This window comes from Hemicordylus capensis, chromosome 1 (assembly GCF_027244095.1).
Source record: "Hemicordylus capensis ecotype Gifberg chromosome 1, rHemCap1.1.pri, whole genome shotgun sequence".
NCBI classification, from domain to species: Eukaryota; Metazoa; Chordata; class Lepidosauria; order Squamata; family Cordylidae; genus Hemicordylus; species Hemicordylus capensis.
This window is the reverse complement of record NC_069657.1, coordinates 430,766,715-430,793,051: the sequence shown is the minus strand read 5'-3', so window position 1 is coordinate 430,793,051 and position 26,337 is coordinate 430,766,715. Positions and strand designations below refer to the sequence as shown.

Sequence of the window (26,337 nt, the reverse complement as noted above, 5' to 3'; positions counted from 1 at the left end):
AAATGATTGAACGTGTGGTGGCTTCTCAGCTCCAGGCAGTTTTGGATGATACAGAGTATCTAGACCAATTTCAAACTTGCTTTCAAGTAGGCTATAGGATTGAGACTGCCTTGGTCAGCCTGATGGATGATCTTCAGTTGGCTACTGACAGAGGGAGTGTGACACTGCTGATCCTTTTGGATCTCTTGGTGGTTTTCAATACCATCAAGCATGGTATCCTTCTGAGGGAGGTGGGATTGGGTGGCACTGTTTTATGGTGGCTCTGTTCCGACCTCTCTGGTAGATTTCAGATGGTGTCGCTCAGAGATTGCAGTCTGCAAAATGAGAACTAAAGTATGGAGTTCCACAAGGCTCCCTTTCTGTTTCCAATGCTCTTTAACATCTTCATGAAACCACTGGGAAAGATCATCAGGAGATTTGGTGCAGGGTGCTATCAACATGCTGATGACACCCAAATCTATTTCTTCATATCAACCACACCAGGAAATGGCAGAACCTCCCTAAATGCCTGGCTGGAGGTAGTAATGAGCTGGATGAGGGATAACAAACTGAAGTTGAATCCGAATAAGACAGAGGTACTTACTGTGGGAGGGTCAGGACCTGAGAGATGGTTTAGATCTGGATGGGGTTACACTCCCCCTGAAATATCATATACGTAGCTTGGGAGTGCTCCTGGATCCAAAACTCTCTATTTTCTCTGGTAGAATTTATCATTGTTTTAAATTGTTTTAATGTTTTAGGTAAGGTAAAGTGTGCCATTGAGTCGGTGTTGACTTCTGTTGACCTTAACTTTGTTTTTAATCTGTGTTGTTTTATTGTAAATCATCCAGAGACTTGAGTTTTGAGCATACAAATATGCTAAATAAATAAAAAATAAACAAACATTAGAAGTCAGAACCAGCACTTTGAATTGGGTCTGGAAATTGACTGGTAACCAGGTAAGATAGTGTGATACTGAATTAATATAAGCCAATCTATAAAACCTGGCAGCTGCCAGAAACCAATAGAAGTTTCTGAACTGTCTTCAAAGACAGCTCAGCAGAGTTCATTACTGTAGGCTGCAAGAATGACCAAGGAGACAAAAAGTGCTGGTTTCACAGAGGAGGGCACAGTCATCAATGCTGAGAACAAAGGTGGTGGGATGAAGGGATGTGCCAAGTTCCCTTCACTTGTGTCTAGAGGACCACTAGAATTCACCAAGCTAGGTTTTCTCCATCATTCTTACTCTGTTGCTTCTACTGTTCCAGTGGAACCTGGTGTGTGAGAACAAGGGCTTGAACCAAGCGATCGCTACCTTCTTTTTCATTGGTGTGACCTTTGGGGCTGTCCTTTTTGGCTATTTATCTGACAGGTGAGTCTTCTGTCCCTGACTTTACTGACTGCTAAGTCTTGGAGTAGATCACACTTCATTAACAAACTGATGTATAAATGAATCTTCTTTTTAAAAAAATGTCAAATATCGCTAACCCTCTTCAACAGATGATAGAATTACAGCACATCACTTGCAAGAGTGCCTAAAGACTTGAGACAGAGGTAGCTGACCCTTCCAAACAAGAAAAGAAAAGAGGATGCTACCAATATTAGCCTTTCTTTGTGCACCAAAATGGAAGCTTCTTCACTAAAGGGCTTCTGGGTAAAAGAGGCCCCAGCTTGCATTTGTTTCAGTGAGAAATCCACCCTGATCAGGAGCCAAAATGAAAACAACAACTGAGTGACAGTCCCAAATTCAGCTAGCATCTATGACAGTGGAGATGTGGCCATTTAAATTCTGGAAACCTGTCTCAGCCTTCTACCCTCCACACCCCGCTGGTGTCTGTGTGTGGCATAAATGATACCCCTCCATCGTAAGAAGATATGGGGCACTGTGCAGAACATGAGCCAGTATCAGCTGGACGTGGGTGCTTTAGCTCCCCTCCTCCCCAGATTCTTCTTTGCCATGAGTCCCATCGCCCATTGAGATCATCTGGAGAGGTTCGTCTGCAGTTGCCACCAGCTTGTCTGGTGGATATGCAGGGTCGGGCCTTCTCTGTTGCTGCCCTGAGACTCTGGAATGTGTTCCCTGGAGTTTTTTCAGACAGGAAGCTTTACTGCGGGTTTACCACAAGGCTTTACTGCAGTTGCAGGGCATAAGGATACTCCGATACAAAAAGAGGATTTTTTTTTTTAACCCCAGACATAAAACGGGCTAGGTTCCAATATGGAGGGGAAATCCCAAATCATGTGTGAAGTGCTCCCTGAAATATTGCATGGACTTCAGGGTAAATCTGGCTGATATGTGAAAGCACACCCACCCTCCAAAAGTAAAGTTGCAGTAAAGTCGCCCTCTGAAAAATCTCCTGCTGAAATATATTTAGCATTCACAGCAAAATAATGCTATACGACAGAAATGTAAAGCCTGTAGGTTGGTCAGGGCTTTGGGTATGTTGGGTCATGTGGAGACTGAACACACTTGTGATGAGTTTTATTATCCACAAGAAGTCACTGTTGGCTCAAATTGAGACGAAGAAAGTGGGTTCAGTTCTAGTACTCAAATATAACAAGGAAATACTTCATCCTCCCCCACCCCCTTATCACACAATACGAAATCCCACAGCTAAATGATGGTCTTTACTAGACGATCATGCTACACACATCATAGCAAAAGAAATATGTTGTCTATTTGTTGAAAGAGATCTGGATGTTTTTCCTCTAGGGATATTGCATTTTCTCAGCACTCAGACAGCAATATATTGCCTCTGTGAAAATGCAATTCCCCAGAGGTTCCACAGCTACTGGGGATTTGGGGCAGTGTTCTGGGGGCCCAGGGTAATCTGTAGCCCCTGAGGGTCCATACCCACTTGGAAGGTGCTGGGAGAAGGGGACAGTAGAGGCCGGATCCTTTCAGCCAAGAGGCGTTCACTGTTGCTGCCTTCTCCCCTCATTGGCCAATGAGGACCTCTGGCTTCCTCCCAGGGGCCCTTCTAATGACACAGAGGCCTCTGGAAGGAAACCCATTGGCTGATGGGGAGGAGGAGGAGGAGGAGTCACTGCAGCCAAGTGCAGAGGTGGCTCCTCCCTCTCCCCCGATTGGCAAATGGGGGCGGGGAATGTGGCAGCAGCAACAGTGGCTGGGAGAAGGCGTTGCCACTGCTGCTTCCCATTCACAATATGGAAGGTGGAAGGGGGAGCAGAAGCCACCACTGATTCCCCTACCTGCCCACCAAGGTAAATCTCCTCTACAGGTGCTCATGTGCCAAGGGCTTCTATCAATCTAGAGCTGGCCCTGTGGGCTTTACAGTGTGCGGTGCAGTCTAGAATGTGATAGCTCATGGGTACCAGAACAGAGCAAGCATCAGGAATTACCATCCTAGGGCAACTGTTAAGGCTGCAGCACTTGGGACGGCCCTCCGCCAACCCCTCACCCACTGCTGTTGAGCAGCAGCAGCAGCTACCATGGTCTGCCCTTGTTATGCATCTTGCTGCAATTCTCCTCCCCAAAATTAGAACTGGCCTTGTGTCACAAGTACCTATTGGACAGTGCCCGGCGCAGCATGCTCTCTTCCATCGTGTGCCATGTTATAACTTAACACCAGTGCTTACCTTCCAATGAAGCAAGATTGTCAGCCAAGCAATGAGTCTTTAAACCTCTTTGCCTTTAGATTCTACTAGCTGAGGTTGGTGTAATGGTGAGCCTTACTTGTGCCTTTTCTAGATCAGCCAGGTTTCTCCTCCAACCTCTTTGGGGTGAGAAAGCAACATGGCTGTGTCTTTTCCCTTTTCATAATGGATGGGAAGACCACTCCTTCCCATCCATTATGTGTAGTCTGGATTTGGAATTTGCAAAGCTGTTCCACAAATGAAAAAATGTGGTAGGCTAGATGTCATTCTTGCTGAGCTTCTTTTGGGAAGAAAACTTCCAACTCTGTCCTTGTTTTGACTTCCCAGGTTTGGCCGGAGAAGGATCCTTCTGCTCTCTTTCATTGTCACGATGTTGTTTGGGACCTTGTCAGCATTTTCCACGTCCTACGTAATGTTCATCATCATGAGGTCCCTCTGTGGGGTGGGGCTCACAGGGATATCCATCATCTCTATTGTATTAGGTAAGAGGAGTCCTGAATGAGAAGGGAATTCTTTCACTGTCTGACAGGGAGCACTTGGGCTCTACTTCTATTAGTCAATCTTCCATGTTGGGGCTCAGGGCAGCATACTTTACACAGAGAGCCAAAGTGGTCTCCCATCCAACAGCTGGCCAGACCCAGACCTGCTTAGCTATGGCAAAATGTCTGCCTCACATGCCTTCAGACCACCACACCCTGGATCTGCAGGTGCTGCTGATTTCCAATGTTGTTCTTGTGCTCTTCTTGCCCTCTCGTTGCACTTCTGCTCTTTCCTGTAGCTTAAAAATAAATAAATTATATACTACCCATCCAAAAATGGCTCGGGGCAGTTCACAATTTTTTAAAAGCCATTAAAAATATTTACATCAAAACCATCAAAACCACTTTAATACTATTAAAAGCCAAGCTGAAAAATTAGGCATTTACAGCTTTCTTGGTGGTCTCCAGAGATGGTAAACTTCTCTGAACAGCTTTACATGTTCTTTGCATTCCAGCTTGTCATTTCTTGTGCAAGCAAATATATTGTGCATATATTGGATGTGTCTGTTTTCATTTAATATGCACAGTCATTCCCCCAGATCATGCATCCATTGCTTTTGTGATTCATGCCTGGTATGTGGCTTTGCACAAGTATCATAGGTACCATAGCAGTGGTGGGCGGGGGTTGGGGTGGTGTTTTCTTAATGATGGTCATCACAGCTTTTCCTCTTCCCCCACTCCATGTCCCTTCCATTTTGAAACTTTTTCAATTAAAATAAAATTGGAGACTGTGCATTCCCTTGCTGTGTAATTTTAATGTAGGAGTGCACATCTAGCAGTTTCCCCCCAAAAGTGCTGAACACTATCAAAGCATCCTGCTATAATTTTGTCAAAAGAACACACAGTGGATTTCACTCTCTCTCTTTCTCTCTCTCTGACCTGACTGTGATGAGTTACATCATCATACTAATGTAATGTGATGACATCACACTAATTAGGGGATAATCAGTCTCTAATTTACCTGGCTTACGACTGAGTTACCTGGGAGAGCACTTTCATCTGCATGATCCTCACCACACATTAAGGTCATTGAGAGGTCCGTCTCCAGATGCTGTCAGTTCGTCTGGCTGTGACTTGGGAAAGGGCCTTTGCTGTAGTTGCTCCTGGGCTATGAAATGCACTCCCTATAGATGTTTGTGGTTTAACATCTTTACCAGCCTTTAAAAGAGCCCTTAAAACACATATTTTAATGCCAGGCTTTTAGTAATCTTTGACAGTTTTAAATTGCTTTAACAGTTTGTATTTGTTTTTGTTGTGTTTATTTTTGTTAACTGCCTAGAACCTTTGGAGTCAGGCGGTATATTAATTGATTGATTGATTGATTGATTGATTAATTAATAGAGGTCCAGTTGCCATCACTGTTATCTATTTTATTACATGCACTTGCTGCAGAAATATTTTGCCACTTAATGAACCATTGGTTGGCTTTATAATTTAATATAATGGTGGATTCACACAATCACCAGGAAGTTGGGTTTCTGGGAAACTCCAGTTCCCGGGGAGTTCTGAGTGCACACTCCCAGCAGGTGTGTGAACTCACCAAAGTCCAGTTCCTGAGCCTTCTGCTTCTGTGCCCAATACTTACCACTCAACTTCAGATGTTGCTTTGTCAGTCAGTCATTTTATTACAGTCAGCAACGAGACAAAAATAGTTATAAACATACAATGGAAATACAACAAAACAACATGAGAAAATATCACACACACACACGTGTGTGTGTATACGAGGTAAAGAAATGTTGGCTCAGTTTATCAGCTAGACAAAATATTTTACTCATCAACCTATGTTAGTACATTGTTCATCAGGACTTTTTCCACTTGCCAAGTATCATTTTTCATTCGTCACAGACTAGTAGACTAGTGGATTTCTGCAGCTCTGTATATATGTACACACACATACTCCCCCCCCACACCCATTATACAACAAGTAAAACCATAATTTTAAAAGAATCTGCTCCTAGACAGTTTATCAAGAAAAAATAATATATCAGCAACCTATTCATTGGTAGTATTAACGTTATCGGCAGAATCAGAGAATTAACACATTAACGTATAAATATGTTGATTGATCAGTGCATCTCTTCCAAATACTGCAGGCAACTACACTGAATCTAGCAATGTTAAGAAAAATTTCAAGTTTTTGATCACAAAGGAAAACAACACAAAAATCATTAGATCTACCTGGATACTTATGCAGAACAGGAACAATAGATTCTTGATGAATATCCTGATAAAACTGACAATGCAAAAGGACATGGTCCACAATTACACATGGGCATAGTCTATTCCTATATAGGATGTTATGAAATCTGCCATCGAAAACAGCCAAGGCTAAGACAGTGAGCCTTTAGAAAAACCCATCTCAAGTTCGGAGTTAATAGGCAAGATAAATAATTAGCTGGCTTATAAATATTATCACCTAATCTGGTATATTTAGGAACAGAGCTCAAATGCCTCTGCCATTCCATATCTAGAATGTGCTGCCTCAATAAAGCTCTTGCATTATCATGGCCCATAGTCCATATGTCATGAGTTTTCTAATTATAACCTTTGACTAATCCAAATTATGTGAATCATTCAGTACCAACAGGGCCAAGCCGGATGGAAGGAAAATTAATTTTAGCCAAAAATTGAAAATATAAAACCAGGCAAGAGTTTCAACAGTCGGCAATCCTACTTCTAGTTGCACAACAGCACTGGGTGTGCATCTCAGAACTGCCAAAATTGATCTGAGATTGTATTACTTCCAAAGAGCAAAAATCCTGCTAAACACACATCTGTGAGTGAATAGGGGGATAATTAATCAGAATCAACAAACGGGCTCTTCAGCTATATAAGCATCTTGATCTAAAAGTTTCAAAGACAGTCTCATAGGAAGATGGTCACTCTCCAAATGATACACCACCATAATTTGCTGAACATAATGAAATTCCTAGAGACAGAAAAATAAACTTTTATACTAACTCCCCTCCCTCCTTGCCAAAAAGTAAATTCACCATATCTATCACCTTTCAGACTTTTTTAAAAAAATAAATAAATAACATAATTTGACATAATAGAGCCCTGAATAATTACAAACTTTATCCTTAGATGTCCACTTCTGTAGCAATAAATCTTCGTCTCTAATTGGGGGATATAAATGTAAAATAATATATAGCATAAAGCAATCTATCATTTAAACCAATCCTAGCATTACAATCTCTACCTAAAATAACAAATGCCTCTGGAGAAATAGATATTAATTTCTCTATGTAGTCTTCAAAATCAGCCCAATATATATTTAACTTAGTTTGCACCTGCTGTGGGGGGCATAAATATTAATCACAAGAATATTAAAACATTTAAATTCAAGGGCACAGGAAATGGTAGAATGGGAGTATGTGTCTAAACTTTCACACGTAATTTCATTAGGGATGTGCAAACTGGTTCGCTGTTGAGCTGGCTCGACAGTTCGGAGTCAAACAGAACCACCCCCAGTTCAACTCGACCCCAGACCAAACCCCCCCCAGCTGTTCAAGGGGGGTTCACAAACGTTGGTTGTTGTTTTGTTGGTTGTTGTCCAGAAAAGAAGGATAATTCTTCTTGGAATGCCAAACTGCAGCGTTCTAGGATAGTATCTGGATGGGATGAGGGCACCCTTTGTCAATCAGTAGATGGCTGAAGGAACAGTTGCATTTATTCCAGAGGGCCATGTTGTGTCAATTAATACAGGAGAATCTTCATCAAGTTGAACCTTTTCAGCTTCCTTAGGTAAACCTTAAGTACCTCTAAGAGCAGAAGTCAAAGGATTTCCTGGCAAAATGACATGCTGTTGAGAAAATGGGCCACTTCTATATTCCATTTGTCCATGACCCTCTTGCCCCCAAACATCATCTAACAAAGTCTCAGTATCCAGAGTCTCTTTCCCCTCCCCTCCTTTGCTGACATCTGAAATGGAAACAATCTGGACTGAAGTAATATTTATTAGAGGTGTTGCGAGTCTTCTAGAGAAACATCATGTGATTGAATAATAACATCCATTTGATTCACAGAGCTTTCACTGTCAGAGCTAGATGGACCAATGGTCTGACTCAGTATAAGGCAGCTTCCTATGTTCCTAGAAGTTCCTAGGGACCAGACTTCCTGATAATGATATAAACTTTGATAGCAAACAGGACTGCGACAAACTGGGCTGGTTTGAGTGGTTCAATTGTGAACCACTTTGAATCGGTTCAAGCTGGTTTGTCAAACCCACTGGCCCAGCCGATTGGTTCGAATACCCAGAGTTCAGTCCAAATTCGGTCCAAATTCAGACCAAACTGCCCCAAATTTAGACTGAACTGCTTTATACCCCTAATATGAAAGCTACCCTAATTGTTTCTCTTTGTTGGTGGTGCACACTCCTCAGCTGTGAACATCTTCCAGGATCTTTTCTTTTAAAAGCCATTCAGGTGTCCCCTTTTAATAAGGCTTGCTGGCCACAGCACACCTTTTAAACCATCTATATTTAATTGTGGGCAGGATACTGTCCTGTTGTCATTGAAAAACACTTGCAAGAGTATCACACAAATAATAAAATAGATTGGGACACACTTGGATTGTGAAGAAAGGACAGAGTTTGATGGCTCTGCACCACGTGTGCCATATCTGAAACTGAGTAAGATTGTGGCTGATGAGTCACTTTCTCAGCTATAGCTAGGAATGTGAGTTTATGGGCTCCTTTTTCTGTGCTGTGCTATATAGAGAGTGAGCTAATTCTACAAGCTGTTGTGTTTTTAAACTTTAGCTGTGGAATGGACGGATATAAAGCATCGCACTTTCTGTGGCACCATCAGCGGCATTTCCTGGTCTGTTGGGTACATGCTTTTGGCGCTGGTGGCCTACCTGATTCGAACCTGGCGCTGGCTTCTGCTGGCTGTCACCTCTCCTTGCCTCATCTGCATTGTCATTTGGAGGTGAGTGACTCTGGAACCTCCTCTAAACCAAACCCTAATATTCACCATGGACTTAAAAAGGTGTTCCGTATACCCACAGTTCAGTCCAAATTTAGACCAAACTTCCCCACTCAAAAACCTGTCTCAATCTTTTTCTTTTTTCCTTTCTTCTACCCCTTTCTTCTCCTCATTGTCCTGCTTACTGTGTCTGAAGGACAGATGTGTAGGTTGATATTCATTCATTCATTCAATAAATCCCCTTCAGAATGCATGCACGAAGATAATTAATCTGGACCTGATCTTCACTCCACTTATTAAGAACTTAAAAGCAGCCCTGTTGGATCAGAGCAAAACTGGGTCAGAAAAGGGCAACAAAGATGAGGAGGGGTATGGAAACCAAGTCCTAGGAGGAGGAGCTGAAGAAGCTGGATATGTTAAACCAAATATCTGAAGGGCTGTCACCTAGAAGGAGAAGCCCGTTTATTTCCTGTTGTTCCCGAGGGCAGGGCTAGAACCAACAGGTTAAAATTGCAAGAAGCCGATTCGGGCTAGCTAATAGGAAAGATTGCCTAACTGCAAGAGCTCTTTGTTAGGGATGGGCCTGGACCGGTCCGGAGGCCATTGAAAAAGCCTCCGGACCGGTCCGGACCTGGGCAGTTCGGTTCGGGTGGGGGGTAGCTTTAAGAGCGGCAGGAGGGTTTACTTACCCCTCCCGCCGCTTTCCCGCTCTGGCGCCATAATTCTAGGAGTAATTGGGGCGGCAGGATACCTCCCTGCCGCCCCTTCCCCGCTGCTGCTGGAAAAAACTCCCAGGAGTCCTTTGCACACGCGCACGTCACAGAGACGCGATGTCTCTGTGACGTGCGCGCACGCAAAGGACTCCTGGGAGTTTTTTCCAGCAGCAGCGGGGAAGGGGCGGCAGGGAGGTATCCTGCCGCCCCAATTACTCCTAGAATTACGGCGCCAGAGCAGAAAAGCGGCGGGAGGGGTAAGTAAACCCTCCCGCCACTCTTAAAGCTACCCCCCACCCCAGTGCTGGACCGCAGTTGGCAGTTCCGTGCACACCCCTACTCTTTGACAGTAGAACAGTTGGCCTCATGGATAGGCTTTGCTTTGCTGGAGATTTTCAGAGGCTGGAGTGCCACCTGTCAGATTCCTGCACTGAGCAAGGGGGTGGACTAGAAGACCTCCAAAGTACCTTCCAGCTCTAACATTCTATGGCTCTAATTTGGCCATCTGGTAATTTTCATTGGCACCAGTGGTTCAACTGGTGCCTATTAAAAATCACAGAATTGGAAGGGGCTAAAGGTAGCCAGGACCACATGCACAGTCTCCATCCCAAGGCAGGATCATAGGAACATAGGCAGCTGCTTTATACCAAGTCAGGCAACTGGTCCCAGTATTGTCTCCTCCACTGACTGGCAGTGGCTTCTCCAAGGTTTCAAGCTGGAGTCTTTCCCAGCCCTACCTGGAGATGCCAGGGACTGAATCTGGGATTTTCTGAATGCACCCACAACTCTCTTATTGTGGCTAATATAAACAAGATGATTTTCAAATGCAAATACCAAGATTGGGGTGGGTGGGTGGTGGAACCAGGAATAAAAAATCCTAATGCTCTTCTAATCTTAATCTCTTTGGGTCTGAATGAATCAATGAGAGAGCTGAGGTTTTTTCCCCTTGTCTACAGCCATCCCAGTGTGAACTGGTGATAGTTCTCTCTTGATCCTCAGAGCTTCTTCTCTGTTCATTCCCAGGTGGATCCCAGAATCTGCCCGATGGCTCCTGACAAAAAAGGAGGTGGAGAAAGCACACAGCTACCTTTCTAGATGTGCTGAAGTCAACGGCAAGAAAGATTTCTGCTCCAAGATAACTCCAGAAGTGAGTGAACACATGTTGTGCAAGGTGTCAGTCACTGTGTGCTTTGGCCCTGAGGTGTCATGGAATGTTTACAAACAATCCAACTGTTCACTGTTTGTGTGAACTATTTAGTTGTGTATAAAAGCAATGTGAGTGAGTACATGCATATGTCGGGGGAAGTATACGTGTGAGAAAGTTTGTGGTGACATTAGACAAATTTATGGATAGATTTATCAGAGCCTATTAGCCATGACAGCTCAACAGAATAACCATGTCCAATGGAAGTATGCTTCTGAATACCAGTTGCTGGAGTACAAACAATGGTGGAAGGCTATTGCCTTCATCGCCTGCTTGTGGCTTTCTCAGAAACACTTGGCTGGCCAAGAGCCTCTTTGGGAATCTAGATGGATTCTTGGTCTCATGCAGCAGGAAATGTATTGTGTCTTTATGGGAACTCATATTAGAGTCTCCCACCGAAATAATCCAAATACTTGACATGTATGGCTACTTCTTAGCCCAGGAAATAGCTAATGGGCAGATTCACACTTATTGCAGCACCCGAGGTTCACGTGAGCTCCCACAGTTCCGGGAGCACACACACACACCCCGCATCTCTGTACACACATCTGCTTCCTTTGTAGGTTACTATATTCCAAGATTGGTTGTGTTGTCTGAACCCACCAATCTCAGCATATCGTAACTTACAAAGGAGGTGTTTCAAGTGATGTTTTCACTCATTAAAGGATCAAGCAGGAGTATATAACAAAAGTATTTCATTAGAGAAGTAATCTGAGTCCTTGCTGCTCCTACTCCATGCTGTAATAACAAGCGCTTCCTATTTATTATTTATTTATTTAAAATATTTATACCCCGCCCCTTCCGTACACTACTGCTCACGGCGGTTCACAACCATAAAGTAGATACAATGTAAAATAAAATGAATAAAATTAACCAAATTAAGTAAATTTTTTATACACCTGTGGCCCAAAATCCTTCTCATCAGGTCTTTTATGGATTGGGCTTTTAGCTCAGACTTCTGGTTGGACCTTTTTACGACACCTTTTTGACCAATGATGATCTGGCACTGCTGCTGTGCAGTCACCTATTTGGGATTTCAGTCCTTCATTTGCATCTCTTGAGGGAATGTATGTATGTATGTATGTATTGTATGTTTTTTAACTTTTGTCAACCACCTTGAGATTGTTTTTAATGAAAGGCGGTATATAAATTTAACAATAAACAAATAAAATAAAATAAACAAATTAAAAGTCCAGGCTAAAATCACATCAGAATTACTACTGCTATTTTATAAGTTTCAAATTAAAAGTTATTTTAAAAGTTAAAATTTGAGAATTATAAGAGCAGCCTAGTCCCCCTGTATTGCTGTGTTATTGTTCCTAACTGCTGCCCTTTCCCTCATACTTAGTTGCACATACATTGATACATCTTTCCTTTTTATAACATTAACAAAAGAAGCCCTTTTAATAAAACCAAAAGGAAGGAAAGTTAAGAATAAAATTTCACAAGACAACCCTATTTACCCCTCCTTTTTAGTCATAGTCTTTTGGGGTGGGGTGGGATATCTGAACCAGTCTACCTGCCCGAGTCCTGATCTGTTGAGCTAGAGGAGAGGTCATTCCTTCCTGGCCATCGCTGGCATCTGAAGGAGACAGAGATGAACCAGGCATCCTCTTGCTCACCTGGGCAGGAGAATCTGGATTGACTCCCGCGAGAGAAGCTTATTTATTATTAAAACTTTTATACCACCCTTCCAAAAGGCTCAGGGCGGTTTACATTAAAACACCATTAAAATCAGTTAATAATTAAAAGAAAAATTATAAAGCATAAAACAATGATTAACAATTAAAAACATCATAAAACAACAATTAAATAATCAGAACAATTTAAAAACGAGTTTTTAAAAGCTGAGAAAGCCTGGTTGAAGAGATGTGTTTTCAGGTGTTTTCTGAAAATTGCCAGAGATGGGGAGGATCGTATCTCAGCAAGGAGCACATTCCACAATCTTGGGGCAGCAGCCGAGAAGGCCCGTCTCTGTGCAGCCACCAAACGAGTTGGTGGCAACTGGAGACGGACCTCCTCAAGTGACCTCAACGGCTGGTGGGGCTCATAGCGAAGAAGACGCTTTCTTAAATACCCAGGGCCTAAGCCGTTTAACCTTGTGGAGGGGTGTTTCGGTGGTCCAGGATGGCTTTAGTCAGAATTCTCTTAGCCATTTTGACAGCGGCTTCAGCTTTCCCATTACTCTGTGGATAAGCAGGTGAAGATGGTCACATCTGGGCATACCCTCTTTCCATTTCTGACACTGCTCTGCTGGCAAATGCAATTGGTTGTTGGTTCTGTAACAGGGCAGCCCCTAGCCCTGACTCAGATGTATCACACTGAAATACTAGCTGTTCATCCGGACTGTAGCACTTCAGTACAGGGGCCTTGGCTATTGTATCTTCAATTAATTAATTGATTGATTGATTAATTAAATTTATATTCCGCTCTTCCTCCGAGGAGCTCAGAGTGGTGTACTTGCTTATTTTTATCCTCACAACAACCCTGTGAGGTAGGTTAGGCTGAGAGATACATGACTGGCCCAGAGTCACCCAGTGAGTTTCATGGTTGAATGGGGATTTGAACCTGGGTCTTCCCAGTCCTAGTCCAACACTCTAATCACTACATTATGCTGGCTCATATTAATTGCCTCAAATGCTTGTTGATGATGATCTGACCATTCCCACTCCACCTCTTCGTGTGTCAGCTGCCGGAGTGGCTCACAGTGATCAGCCAGCCTTTTGCAAAGCTTTGCTAGGTAGTTTGCCATTCCTAAGAGTCTTTGGACTCCTTTCGCATCCACAGGTCTTGGCATCTTCTGCATGTCTTCAGCTTTTCCTGGGTTGATTTTCAGACCCTCTGCTGTCAACAGATGCCCAATGTAAGGCACTCCCTTTAGGACTAAACTCTGCCCTTGTCTGGGTTCAATTTTTATATATGTTCCCCTGCGTCGCTCCCCCCCCCCAAAAAAAAAGACTCAATTTTTTTCTCATGATCTCTTGCTGCATCTATTTTGGTACCTCCTTCTCCCACAATTAGGACATCATCTGCAATTATTTTTAGGCGTGGGATATTCTCTTGCTCCTGGTTCAGCCTGTGCTGGAACACTTCTGGAGTGGCATATGGAGCCAACAATATCTGCCAAAAGGAGTTGCAAAAGTGGTCAGATAACCTGGTCTTGTTCATGATGGCTGCCCCACTGCTCTCCAACTTAGTTCCACATACCTTTATGCAGGAAGTAGCCATGTATGCAGGGATGGGAGGGGAAGTGTGTGCTCCCGAAGCTGTGGGAGCTCATGCAAACCTTGGGTGCCATGTTATATGTGAACCAGCCCAATATCTTTTCAGATGTCCCAATGGAATCTAGCTTCTGTCAAGTGGCAAACAAGGCTCTGAGAGGCATCCTCTCTCTCCCACTCGCTACCATTTCCTTTGCTTGCGACTCTAGGTCCTGCAAAAGACGGTGACAGTAGATGAGTCAAGAACCTATTTCTACTGGAACTTGGTGAAGACGCCCAAACTGAGGAAGACCACGCTCTGTTCCAGCATTGTCTGGTATGGACATTTCACCTGAGAGATGAACTGTTGACTGTGCTTAATTGCTGCATTTGTAAGAGAAAAAAATCCGGTTCATCTCCCTTGGAAGCTGCTGCATCCAACTGCAGTGGAAAATAGAAGGTGGATTATTCCCACCCCCCAGGAAAGGCTTGTCTATATACATATATGTGAGTGGCAGAGGACCAAAAGCGAGGAGACTGGAGCAAATGCATTTTTGTTAATTGCTTGCCCTGATCACTTATAACAGGATGGCACAATTTTGGCCCACCAGCCACAGTGGCCAATAGTCAGGTATGATGGGAGTTATAGTCTAGTCCAAAAGCCACAAGAAGGCCAAAGTTGGGCAGCCTTGACATAGAAAGTAGTGTGTGTGCACATTTTTTTTGCAGCAAGAGTGACATGCAAACTTTTGCATTCCCATGATTTTCCTGTTGATGGCCTTCTCTTAAAAAACAACAGGATATCACAGTTATTTTTCTTTAAAAAAACCAACTTCCACTATAATTGCAGCACAGTCCTTCAAAGTGTGAACTGGTTCTTGTGCTATTGTATCACCTTGGGGAGGAGAAGCAGACAGGGACACTGAGGGCTGGGTGTAATCCTGTCTCTCCAGGCCTTAACACCTGTCCCTTGTTGCTGCCACCTTGTCAACTGTTGTTGTTGTTATTTTTTATTTATTTACACTGTCAGATAGGTGGTATTGACTGGTTTGTTTTATCCAGGCATCAAGTCCTTCCCAAGGACCTGGGACGGTTGAATTTTATTATCAATGTTGTTGCTGTTGTTATAGATATCGTCGCAGAATATAGGCTGTTCCCAGTAAAGCTGCTTTTTGTAATTGGCTGATGGTGATTTCTGTGGCCCCTATGGTGTTGAGGTGCTGTTCAAGGTCTTTTGGAACTGCACCCAGGGCACCAATTACCACTGGGATTATTTTGGTCTTTTTCTGCCACAGCCTTTCCATTTCAATTTGTAGATCTTTGTATTTTGTGATTTTTTCTATTTCTTTTTCTTCTATTCTGCTATCCCCTGGTATTGTTGTTGTTGTTATTATTTTTACATTTATATCTCGCTCTTCCTCCAAGGAGCCCAGAACGGTGTACTACATACTTGAGTTTCTCCTACAACAACCCTGTGAAGTAGGTTAGGCTGAGAGAGAAGTGACTCGCCCAGAGTCACCCAGCTAGTATGATGGCTGAATGAGGATTTGAACTTGGGTCTCCCCAGTCCTAGTCCAGCACTCTAACCAGACATGCTGCAGAGATGTCTATATGGGGTCTATATAAGAGTTCACTAGGTGTGCACACCATTATTCTCCATCTCTGGAGAAACTGGGTGAAAGGGATACACCTTTCACTGTTCCTTCAAAAAAATTGCAGCAGCAAGGGACTGGCAGATGTCAGGAGAGATCTGCCTTCCCTTTCCAAAGGCTGCTTTTACCTTTGCATGGATATTGTATAGTTGTGTGGAAAGGAAATAATTCATTATTATGCTTGTATAGTTTTAAAAAGGCAATTCCCCACCTATTGTATGGAAACAGACTCTGACTCCTGTCTCTTTCACTGGCTACATAAATGACAAACTGGGATCTTTCACCTGATCAAATGGGAGTGGAGAGGAGGGCAGGCAGGATTCAACCTTCCTGCTTCCAGATGACCGGAGCCTGCTTGTGGCTCCACTGTGAACACCCCCACATGAACACTGCAGTGGAGTTCCCTGGAGCTGCAACCAGGAGCTGGAGCATCTGACTCTTGATCCACAATGCAGTGCGGGAGCAGCGGAGAGGCAGCCTTTACTATTAGAGCAACTCTGCTTTGCCTGGCCCCTCTTTCCACCCGGCTCTATGGTTAAAATGGCCCCTGGGAGCAGTTTTAAATGGCACAGCTGCACAGACAAACAAAAAAGAAGGTAGGGTGGGCTTGGTTGTCTGCCTACCTCACTTTTAACCTGGGTAGCGAATCTGGGCTACCCAGGTTTGGCACAACTGAGTCAGGAGGGCTCCCGCTAACCCAGATGGCCAGAGATTCCTGGGCTAACCCTCTCCTACCCAGGAATCTCTGGTCATGAGAACAGCTCCACTGTTTCTCTCTTGACCTACATCCACAAGCAGAATACTGGTCTCAACACATACTGTATTTACCTGAATCCAAGACTAGGTGTTTTTCAAGTTTTTTGATATATGTAATTAGACGGTTGTCTTAAATTCTAAGTCCTGTTCCTTGTGAGTATAACTTGTATTTAACCTTTAGTTTTTAAACACCCCCCCCCCCCCCGCTGAGTCACCTTTGTTCAGATAAATATGGTACTTTGGCTGCAATGGCATCCACGAGACTTTTTCCAGGGGAAGGGGCAAAGCCAGAAATCCAATGTCCCCCTCCCTGGGAGTATGCCCCCTTGAATTCAATAGGAATTGGCTCAATGGGGTGGGGCAACTGCACCCTTTTGCCCCCCCCCCCCCGGGGTCTATGCTTGGTTAAGAGTTGCATACAATAGGTAGTAAACACTAGCCACCAAAGGCCATTAATGACATTTAAGCTTCCTCTAGCAATCAATGTCCAATGAAGTAATGTATTTAGCTATGACTAAACAAAACCCTAGACTCTTAATTAAACTGTAGTAGCATTCCTATTACAAAAATATTTATTGGTAGACTGATGGTTGCTGAATCTGTGTAATTGTTCTCCTGTTTGCCTTACAGGTTTGGTGTAGCATTTACCTATTATGGCATCAGTCTAAACATTCATGGTTTTAGCTTGGATCCGTATTTAACACAGTTTATGTTCGGGGCCATTGAGATTCCTGCCAAACTGGGTGTATATTTTGTATTGGATCACATCGGTCGCAGGCATTGTCAGGCATGGACTCTGATTATAACTGGATCCCTGATTGCACTGAATACAGTGATCCCTGAAGGTGAGAGGTTAATTTTGCCAGTTTTGAATCCTATTAAACTGATCTCTGCCATTCCACTAGTCATAGCTTTGGGTCTTTCCAGATGCTGATATATTCCAACATCAGTGCAAATTACCACAGAGAAGAACATAGGGAATCCACACTAAGAAAGGGTTGCATTATATTCTTAGAGCCATCTGCTAGTCTGCAGCAATCTGTGAAACAATGGTGAGGTCATTCACACAACCAAAAACTGTGTTCTACCTGGGTTTGGGAGCTGTGTGTGCTCCCATTTTTCGATTGTGTGGAAGCAAGGTAGGAGGAAAACCTGTGGAGCTTTTCCTCCTACCTTGCTTCCACACAACCGAAAATTGGGAGCACACACAGCTCCCAAACCCGGGTAGAACAAAGCTTTTGATTGTGTGCATGACCTTGATGTGTCTTTCAAGTTAGAACAAAGAATATGAGAAAAACAGCTCTTTCGTTGTTGATTCATGGATTGCCACACATTGCCAGCAGATGGTGCTAAGAATAAAACACAGCCTCTTTCTTCTTAGTGTGGGATCACCATGGTTTTCTCCCTAGTAATTCATGTGGATGTTGGGAAGGGATATATCACACTGGAAGGTCAATTGCTTCACCAAGTTCAGGACTGCTGCCTCTCACCAGCACTCATTCGCAAATATTAATTTGTTTGACCCCAGTTATGAACCTATCGAAATCAACAGGGTTTAAGCATGGTACAGGTATGCGGCATTAGAATATATTCAATAATAAAGTTCTCCTTGGTCTAATGCTTATTCTGCATTACAGGAAAGAATAATTGTAGATTATAGGTGGTGGGGGGACAGTGATGAGAACACTTGGGAAGAGACAGACAAATGCAGTACAGTGGTCCCTCGACTTACGAAGTACTCGACATCCGAAGATTTCGACATACGAACGACAAAAAATACCGGAAGTCGTTGCCGGTTTAGATGCGGCTTCCTCGACCTACGAATTTTTAGATGCGGTTTCCTCGACTTATGAATGTTTCTGGACCTCCGTGGATGCGCTTTTCGACTTACGAAAATTCCGACCTATGAACGTGCGTTCGGAACGGATTATCTTCGTAAGTCGAGGGACCACTGTATGTTCCTGAAAGGAGAAGAAATGATATAGCTTTTGAGTTTATGGAGACATGGGAACAATATTGCCAGAGATCATGGGGAACAAATCAAATTTATTAGTCTATCTGTCTTTCTATTTGCCCATCTGTTTATCACCATTTTTGGATCCTGTGTTTCCTTTTAAAAGAAAATGCCCAAAGTGACTTCCAAATGCAAAATAAACAGTGCAAAATAAAACAGCAGTGATTCAGTTTTCAATGGTTACTTGCTCTGCTATCCCGAAAAGGCCAAGAATCTAGAAGTGAGCGACCTCTCTCTGCACAACTCGCTTTCTTTAATTCCTGCATCACTGCCCTTGTCACATTGGGTGTCCCACCTGTTTTTCCTTCATCAGCGCAAGGGCATGCACTCCGATCAGCTGTAGCTATCTTGGGGAAAGGTTTCTCTGAAGCTTCCTTCACCACAGTCTTCCTATACACAGCTGAACTTTACCCCACAGTTCTCAGGTAAGGGGTCCAGTACGCATCAAAGCAACCTTACTCAAGCTACTTTCTGAAATATTTTGCAGAAGAGAATAGTCACTCTAATATATGCATAAGCGTGAAAACCTTTTTATGATTATAGCTATATCACCCGCTGGAATACATCTTAGGCTGGCCCATACACATTGTGGAATGAAGTTGTAGAATCATGATGCAGTAAGATGGACTGCACCACCAGACTGTTAGTGGGTGGACGTGGACTATGCGACATGGACTGCACCACCAGACTGTTAGTGGGTGGACATGGACTATGCGACATGGACTGCACCACCAGACTGTTAGTGGGTGGACATGTTTTCAGTGCCTCTTTAGGGTGTTGTTGTTGTTTTTAAACACAATTTCCTTAAAAGCAGAAAATGAGCCAATCAGGGAGTAGATTGAGGTAGACATTTTCTCCCTGATATCCTAGTGTTTTTCTTTTCTTTTACTTGTATTTGTTTTTAATGTAAAAGAGCATCAAAAATATCTGTGTTATGCAAGCCACAAAATCACCTTGGGATGCTCTGATCTCATTAAACCAATCAATTTAATCAATTCTGCTGATTTCGTAAAAATGTGCATACATTTGCATGTGAGGAAAAACACTCATATATTTTGCTTATTTATTTATTTAGCATATTTGTATACCACCCATAACTCACGTCTCTGGGCAGCTCACAATAAAACAACACATTTAAAAAAAAAACCACAAAACCTTAAGACTTTAAAACAATGATAGATTCTGTAAGTCTAATTAAAAGCCTGGGTGAATAAATGTGTCTTAACAGCCCTCTTAAAAGCTGTCAGAGATGGGGAGGCTCTTAATTCAACAGGGGGTGCATTACAGAGTGCCAGGGAAGCCATGGAGAAAGACCATCCCTGAGTAGCCACCAGACAAGCTGGTGGTAGCTGCAGATGAACTTCCCCAGATGATCTCAATAAGCAGCGGGGCTTGTAACAGAGAAGGCGTTCCCCCTGGGCCTAAGCAGTTTATATAACGTATGAAGCTGCCTTATCCTGAGTTAGACCATTAGGTGAGGGAGGGGGTGGCGGCAAGGTATTTGGGTCCCAGAGATGAGGGAAAGAATGCTGCCTTACCTGCATGGATTGCATCATTTTAGAAGCATCATCTCATACAGGAGGTAATGTTGCCTGAGGTCGTTTTTGCTGTTTGCATTTGTCTCCAAGTACTAATGATTAAAAACAAGTTTTTAAAAATTGAAAATCTGCTGCCCCCAGTTAATCAGGGACACCTTTCGTCAATACAAATGTTTCAACGGATCAGTCTAATTAATCCACTCAACATCGTAGCCCTAATTCTGTTAATGAAATGAACTATTGAGCCCTTTCCGACGCTTGGTGAGAAAGGGCTCGAGGGAAAGCGGGGAGGAAGGCTGAGAGCACTTCCCTCCCCACAGACGACCCCTCTCCTCTTCCTGGGCGGGCAGATCGGCCGCCCACACGGTTGCCAGTCGTTGCCGGCGGCATGGAGGGTCGGGAGATGGGAAGCAGCCCCTCGCCACCTGAAACTCCCCTAATGCCCTGCACGAGTACACGGTGCATTGTGGGGATTCTCCCGAGGCAGGCCAGGGACCCCGCAGTCTCCAAGCCCTGGCTGCTGGCAGACGGCCAAAAAAATGAGGTTAAGAGAAGGAAGGAAGGAAGGCTCCTCAGGTGGGTTTGCTGCGGTGGCGGCAGCTGCTTGCCTCCCGCTGCTTCTCACGAGCAGCCAAGAGCGGAGCTTGGCTGCCTTAGCCCTCCCTTGGCTGCTTGTGAGAACAGCCTCACTGTGTGCTTCCTTTTTCTTAAGTAGCGTTGATTCTCGGCTTTCTTCTTGACCCTGGTTCCTGGTCAATTCTCCGTTCCCTGGTCCTCTGCAGCAGGGATTCTCAACACTGGGTCCCCAGATGTTATTGGACTTCAATTCCCATAATCCCCAACCAAAGGCCACTGCAGCTGGGAATTATGGGAGTTGAAGTCCAATAACACCTGAGGACCCAACGTTGAGAATCCCTGCACTACAGGGCCTTCCTGCTGCTGACATCAGACTCTGATCTGTCCTTCTGGGGCTGCTCATAACCCAGCATTGCCACTGGGCACCCCGTCACTATTATATTCCCCTCACTGCCATTTTAGCCCTCTGCTTGCTTTTATTAATCTGAAGCGTAGGGGAGGTCTATCAACGGCTACTAGTCAGAGGGCTGTAGGCCACCTTCAGCCGCAAAGGCAGGTTGCATCTGAGTACAAGTTTCAGGGGAGTAACAGCAGGAGAGAGGGCACGCCCTCTGATCTCCCTGGTCCTAGTCCAACACTCTAACCACTACACCATACCTTCTCTTTACTGGTTTATTATCTTTGTAGACAAAGTGGCATTGGCTGTTGTTCGTTTGTTGCACGGCTTGCCAGCTCCTTGGCCCCTTTGATTATGTTACTGGAAGACACCTGGAAATACTTCCCACCCACGATATTCAGTTTGGTGGCAGGGTTGTCCGGGACAGTGGCCTTTGTGCTACCAGAAACGACCAATGTCCAGTTGCCAGAAACCATTGAAGATGTAGAAAATGACAGGTGAGTTACTAAATCAGAAGATCCTTAGCACACAAGAGCCCTATGTAGACATTATGTTGTATGAGCGTACAGATGTCTGTGCACTTGTACATGTTTTTGTTTCAATAACTGTACTTGCATTCATTTAAAAAGTGAACCTGAGTACAGGTCCCCCCTGAAATGCAGAATACAGATAAGAAGCATACTGCTCTACCTCTGTTCAACATAACATGTGAATTGTACCCGTGTACAGATACTGTGCCCATTCACATGTTATGTTCAATACTCGTACGAGTGTACAGTGTACACAGGTACAGTGATCTACATGTTATGTTAAACGTGGGTACAGCAGTACACTTCCTATCTGTACCACGCATTTGAAGGGCCTGTATCCAGGTTCACTTTTTAAATGAACACAGATACAGTCATTAATACAAACACATGTACGAGTGTACATTCATCCTCGGTTTGGGTTGGCTTCTCTCCTGAGAGCTCAGCCATCCTCTGCCTCTGTTCTCCTTCTTGGTCTCCTTCCTGTATCCTCTAAGTTCCTACCACCCAATCCTCTGCACCCACAAGACCTTACCCTGCTCTGGGGTTTGCAACCCCATTCATTGTCCCAAGCACTGGATGTGCACAGCTGGGTAGATGCGGCCACATCAATATGATGTTCCCTTTCACTGGCATCACGCCAGAAGTGCACAGTGTGAGATGGTCTGGGTTTCAGGATGTGGTGGGGCTGCAGGTGGGTCACAGGTAAGGATCACAACAGGTAAGGATCACAGTGCAGATCCTTACCTGTTGTCAGGAGTAGGGGTGTGCTAGGGGATGGAAACAACCAAAAGGTACTTTCTATAATTCTGTGCAGATGTCTGTAATATACATGCAGTGAGGGGTGCACGACTTTGGCCCTCCGGCTCTAGTTGGACTATAGCTCCCATCATCCCTGGCTATTGGCCACAGTGCATGGGGATGATGGGAGTTGTAGAGCTGGAGGGCCAAAGTTGTGCACCCCTGGACTAGGAACTCTTACCCTCCCCTGGCAGTGAGCCTCGCCCTGCTGGGACATGCCTCTTTCCCCCTCATCCCACTGCCAAAACAAGGGAGACATGCTCCTGTTGCTGCTTCCGGGCTTGGTGACATATTCTAAGAGTGACTTTGGCAGCATGGCCTGGGAATGCTCAGCACCTAGCAGCAGACAGGTAACAGGGGCATCTTACTTGTGTGGGGAGACAGGATAGAGGTCTATAAAATCATGCATAGTGTGGAGAAAGTGGATAGAGAGAAATTCTTCTCCCTCTCGACACATAACACTAGAACCGGGGGGTCATCCCATGAAAGAGATTGCCAGGAAATCTAGGACCAGCAAACAGAAGTACTTTTTCACACAACACATCTTATTTGTTTGTCATTTCTCTGTGTAAACTGCCCTGAGCCATTTTTGGAAGGGTGGTATAGAAATCGAATAAATCATCATCAATCATCATCATCATCATCATCATCATCCACTTGTGGAATTCTCTGCCACAAGATGTGGTGACAGCCAACAACCTGGATGGCTTTAAGAGGGGTTTGGATAACTTCATGGAGGAGAGGTCTATCAACGGCTACTAGTCAGAGGGCTGTAGCCACCTTCAGCTTCAAAGGCAGGATGCATCTGAGTACCAGTTGCAGGGGAGTAACAGCAGGAGAGAGGGCACGCCCTCAACTCCTGCCTGTGGGCTTCCAGCTACATCTGGTGGGCCACTGTGTGAAACAGGATGCTGGACTAGATGGGCCTTGGGCCTGATCCAGCAGGGCTGTTCTTATGTTCTTACTGTCCTCTGCCGTGGCAGCCAGCAAAATGTCTTGGGCTGTTCCTGGACCCTTCTTTTCCTATGCCAGAAGCCTGATCTGATGGAGGCCCTCCATGGCTGCTGGCAGAGAATAAAAATCAGACATGTCAGGGCAGAGCATATAATGAATGTCAAAAATAGTTTGGCCATCACCAGCTCCTTCGGTGCGTTCATGGCGTTTGATTCTTTTCTTTCTTTCTCTTCCCAAAGTGCAAAGGTTTTGGGCACCCCAGTATCTGACCAAAGCATGGATGGAGAAATCGCTCATGGGCTGATGAGTCAAACCAGCACAGATGCGCCTCTCTCTCAGCCACAGGAAGTCAACAGTGACTCTGATAGGACACAACATCAGAATAATGCACTGGAAGTGAATGGAATGCACACTTCTGGGTGTTAGTAAAAGTCATTGATAACGTGGAACCAGGTGCTAACTGCAATGGACGTACAATCCCAGAGAAACGTCGTTGAAAAGTGAAATACTACCATATGAATTTTTTTAAAAAAGCTTAGAGGGGGGAAGTGGTTGACACTGGCCAACATGGTGAGGAAAATTGCTCAAAGTAGTCCCATTGAAATTAAATGGACAACTTAAGACTTGCCTAACTTGTCCTTCCAGTTTCAATGGGACTAGTTTCAGTAATTTTCTTCGTCATGTCAGTCACTGACATTATTTCCATGCCTGTAATGGAATGAAACAGAGATTCTTAAACTTTATTTTGTATGGATCACTTGAAAATTGCTTGTGGTCTCAGATTAAAAAATAAATAAACATTTGTTCCCCCAAAGATCAAAGCATATAACTCATTTGTAATTAAAAACAAACAAACTAAAAATCAAATGCAGTACAAATTACAGATATTCCCAACATCTTGCAACCTGCTGTGGAGCACCTGTGCCGGTGCGTGCAGGCGTGTCAGCAACTTCCGGTCATATCCGAAAGACGAGGGCGACGGGGCAGCAGGGAGGTATGCTGCCGCCCCGATGGACTGTTAAAAACCTGATGCCGGCAGGAGGAAAGCGGCAGGAGGGGTAAGTGCACCCTCCCCTCAATCTTAAAGGGAGACCCCTGCCACATTCGAACTGGCAGAACCACTAGTTCTTTGAACCGGTTCGGAGGCCCATAAAGGGCCTCTGAACCGGTTCTGTGCACATCCCTACTGGAAGCTTTTCACACAGTGTTTTTGGAGCCCTTTAACTCTCATCTCCTCCGAAATGGAGGGGTGTCTTCACATATCAGCTAGATTTACCCCAAAGTCCCTGAGAGTTATTGGGGAGCAGTTCACAAACAATTCGGGGCTTTTTACTGTGCGTTAGAGTGTAGCCCAATTTATATCCAGGGTAAAAAAATCCACTATTTACGGTGGGTTTGGGGGACAACTTTGAGTTTGCAGTAAAGCCTCCCCATAAAACCATGGTAAAACCTGCTGTGCATAAAGGTCCTTGGTGAACCTGTGTGATGGCAGCGTAAGCAGAAGTACCAGACAACATTATATATCTTTTATTTTTCTATATAGGAGGAAAGCCTTAAAGAAGGGCTTTAATGTCACAGATTTACAGGCTGGCAGGCATGTCCCTCTCAGCTAGCTGCAGAACATTCAGAGCTTACAGAACCAGAATTTACAACCAGGGGATTGTCCCTTAAGACAGGGGTTCCCAAATTTGGCTCCCCATTTCTTGTTGGACTACAACTCCCATCATCCCCATGGGATGAACTATGTGTGGCCAAGGAAGAATTATGCAACAGACTTTGCCTACCAGCAAGATGTTAAAAAAAAACCAACCTACCTTAACTGTGTGTGGAGGTTTTTATCTTACCAAAACACATAGGCCTGATTCACACAATCAACAAAAACAGGGTAGGAGGCAGGGTACTCTGATTGGCATGATCATGTGGAGTAACAAAACTACCTCCAGCTCAGGTTGCTCAAAGGAGGGTAATTGAGCTTTCCTACCCTGCTCTTAACCACAGGAAGAGTAGAACAGAGCTCTCTCACCTTGTTTATCTGGTCGTGTAAACCCGCTCACCTCTTCTACCCAGCCACTAGGACCTGGCAGACATGGAAACAGTAGAGAGCTGTGGTTACAGGGGCTGCCATCCAGGGACATGGCACTCTGGAAAGTACAATCTATGATTCTGTAGCTGGAATGGCTTCAGCAAGGCTGGGTCAGCCTCCTGCCCCCACCAGAGGGAGGCTGTGATGTCATGAGGCTTTCCAGTCTGCTGGCAGTGCAAAGTATGCTGGGAAGGCATGGAGCCCTTGGAGGACTTTCAGCTCCGGATTCCAACAATGGATGCCGCCTCTGGCTTAATCGTGTATTTCCTGGATTTGCTGACCCAAACAGAAGTGCTGATGATGTGCTGCCAATGGGGTAAGAGCTCGTGGTGTGCATGGAACTGGCACCTGCCAGTTCAAAGGTGGTGGTGGTGGGGATATCTTTAAGGATGGGGGAGGGTGCTCTTACCCCTCCCACCGCGTTTCCCCCGCTGGCGCTGTCTTTTAAAATGGTCGGGCAGGGCGGCAGCTGCCCCAGTGCCTCCTTGGACCAGAAGTGGCCGGAAGTGCCCGGTGCGTGTGCACACCGCCTCCCATTTCTAGTGGGATAGTAGCCCTATTAAGTCTTTATGTTGCACCTGCATTCAGATGTCTGTACACTTATGCATGTTTCTGTGTGAATGACTGGATCTGCATTCATTTTAAAAGTGAACCTGGCTACAAGCCCTCTCAAATGCAAGATGCAGATAGGAAGATGGCCTGGTTCACACAGTCTAGGTTTAATGTGGATTACCGTGATTGTGCCAACCCACATCAAGGTGGTTGATGGCCTGAGATGGATCTAAGTCTACCACTTTGGCATCGGTTCACACAATCACACTGACATTGGTTCACAAAAACACATTTTATTTATTT

The 26,337-nt window shown here is 44.5% G+C and overlaps 1 protein-coding gene across 1 annotated transcript in view; it reads left to right on the top strand.

Annotated features, from left to right (window-relative positions):
* LOC128339457 (solute carrier family 22 member 7-like) overlaps positions 1 to 24,284 on the top strand; it is a 30,090-nt gene extending 5,806 nt beyond the window's left edge. Inside the window, exons 2-10 of the mRNA XM_053283409.1 lie at positions 1,248 to 1,351; positions 3,925 to 4,079; positions 8,902 to 9,070; positions 10,804 to 10,927; positions 14,415 to 14,521; positions 17,223 to 17,437; positions 18,920 to 19,031; positions 21,408 to 21,614; positions 23,639 to 24,284. Of these exons, the coding sequence (XP_053139384.1) occupies positions 1,248 to 1,351; positions 3,925 to 4,079; positions 8,902 to 9,070; positions 10,804 to 10,927; positions 14,415 to 14,521; positions 17,223 to 17,437; positions 18,920 to 19,031; positions 21,408 to 21,614; positions 23,639 to 23,825 (1,380 nt within the window). The 3' untranslated portion in view covers positions 23,826 to 24,284. The remainder of the gene's footprint in view (positions 1 to 1,247; positions 1,352 to 3,924; positions 4,080 to 8,901; positions 9,071 to 10,803; positions 10,928 to 14,414; positions 14,522 to 17,222; positions 17,438 to 18,919; positions 19,032 to 21,407; positions 21,615 to 23,638) is intronic.
* Positions 24,285 to 26,337: the final 2,053 nt, after the last annotated feature.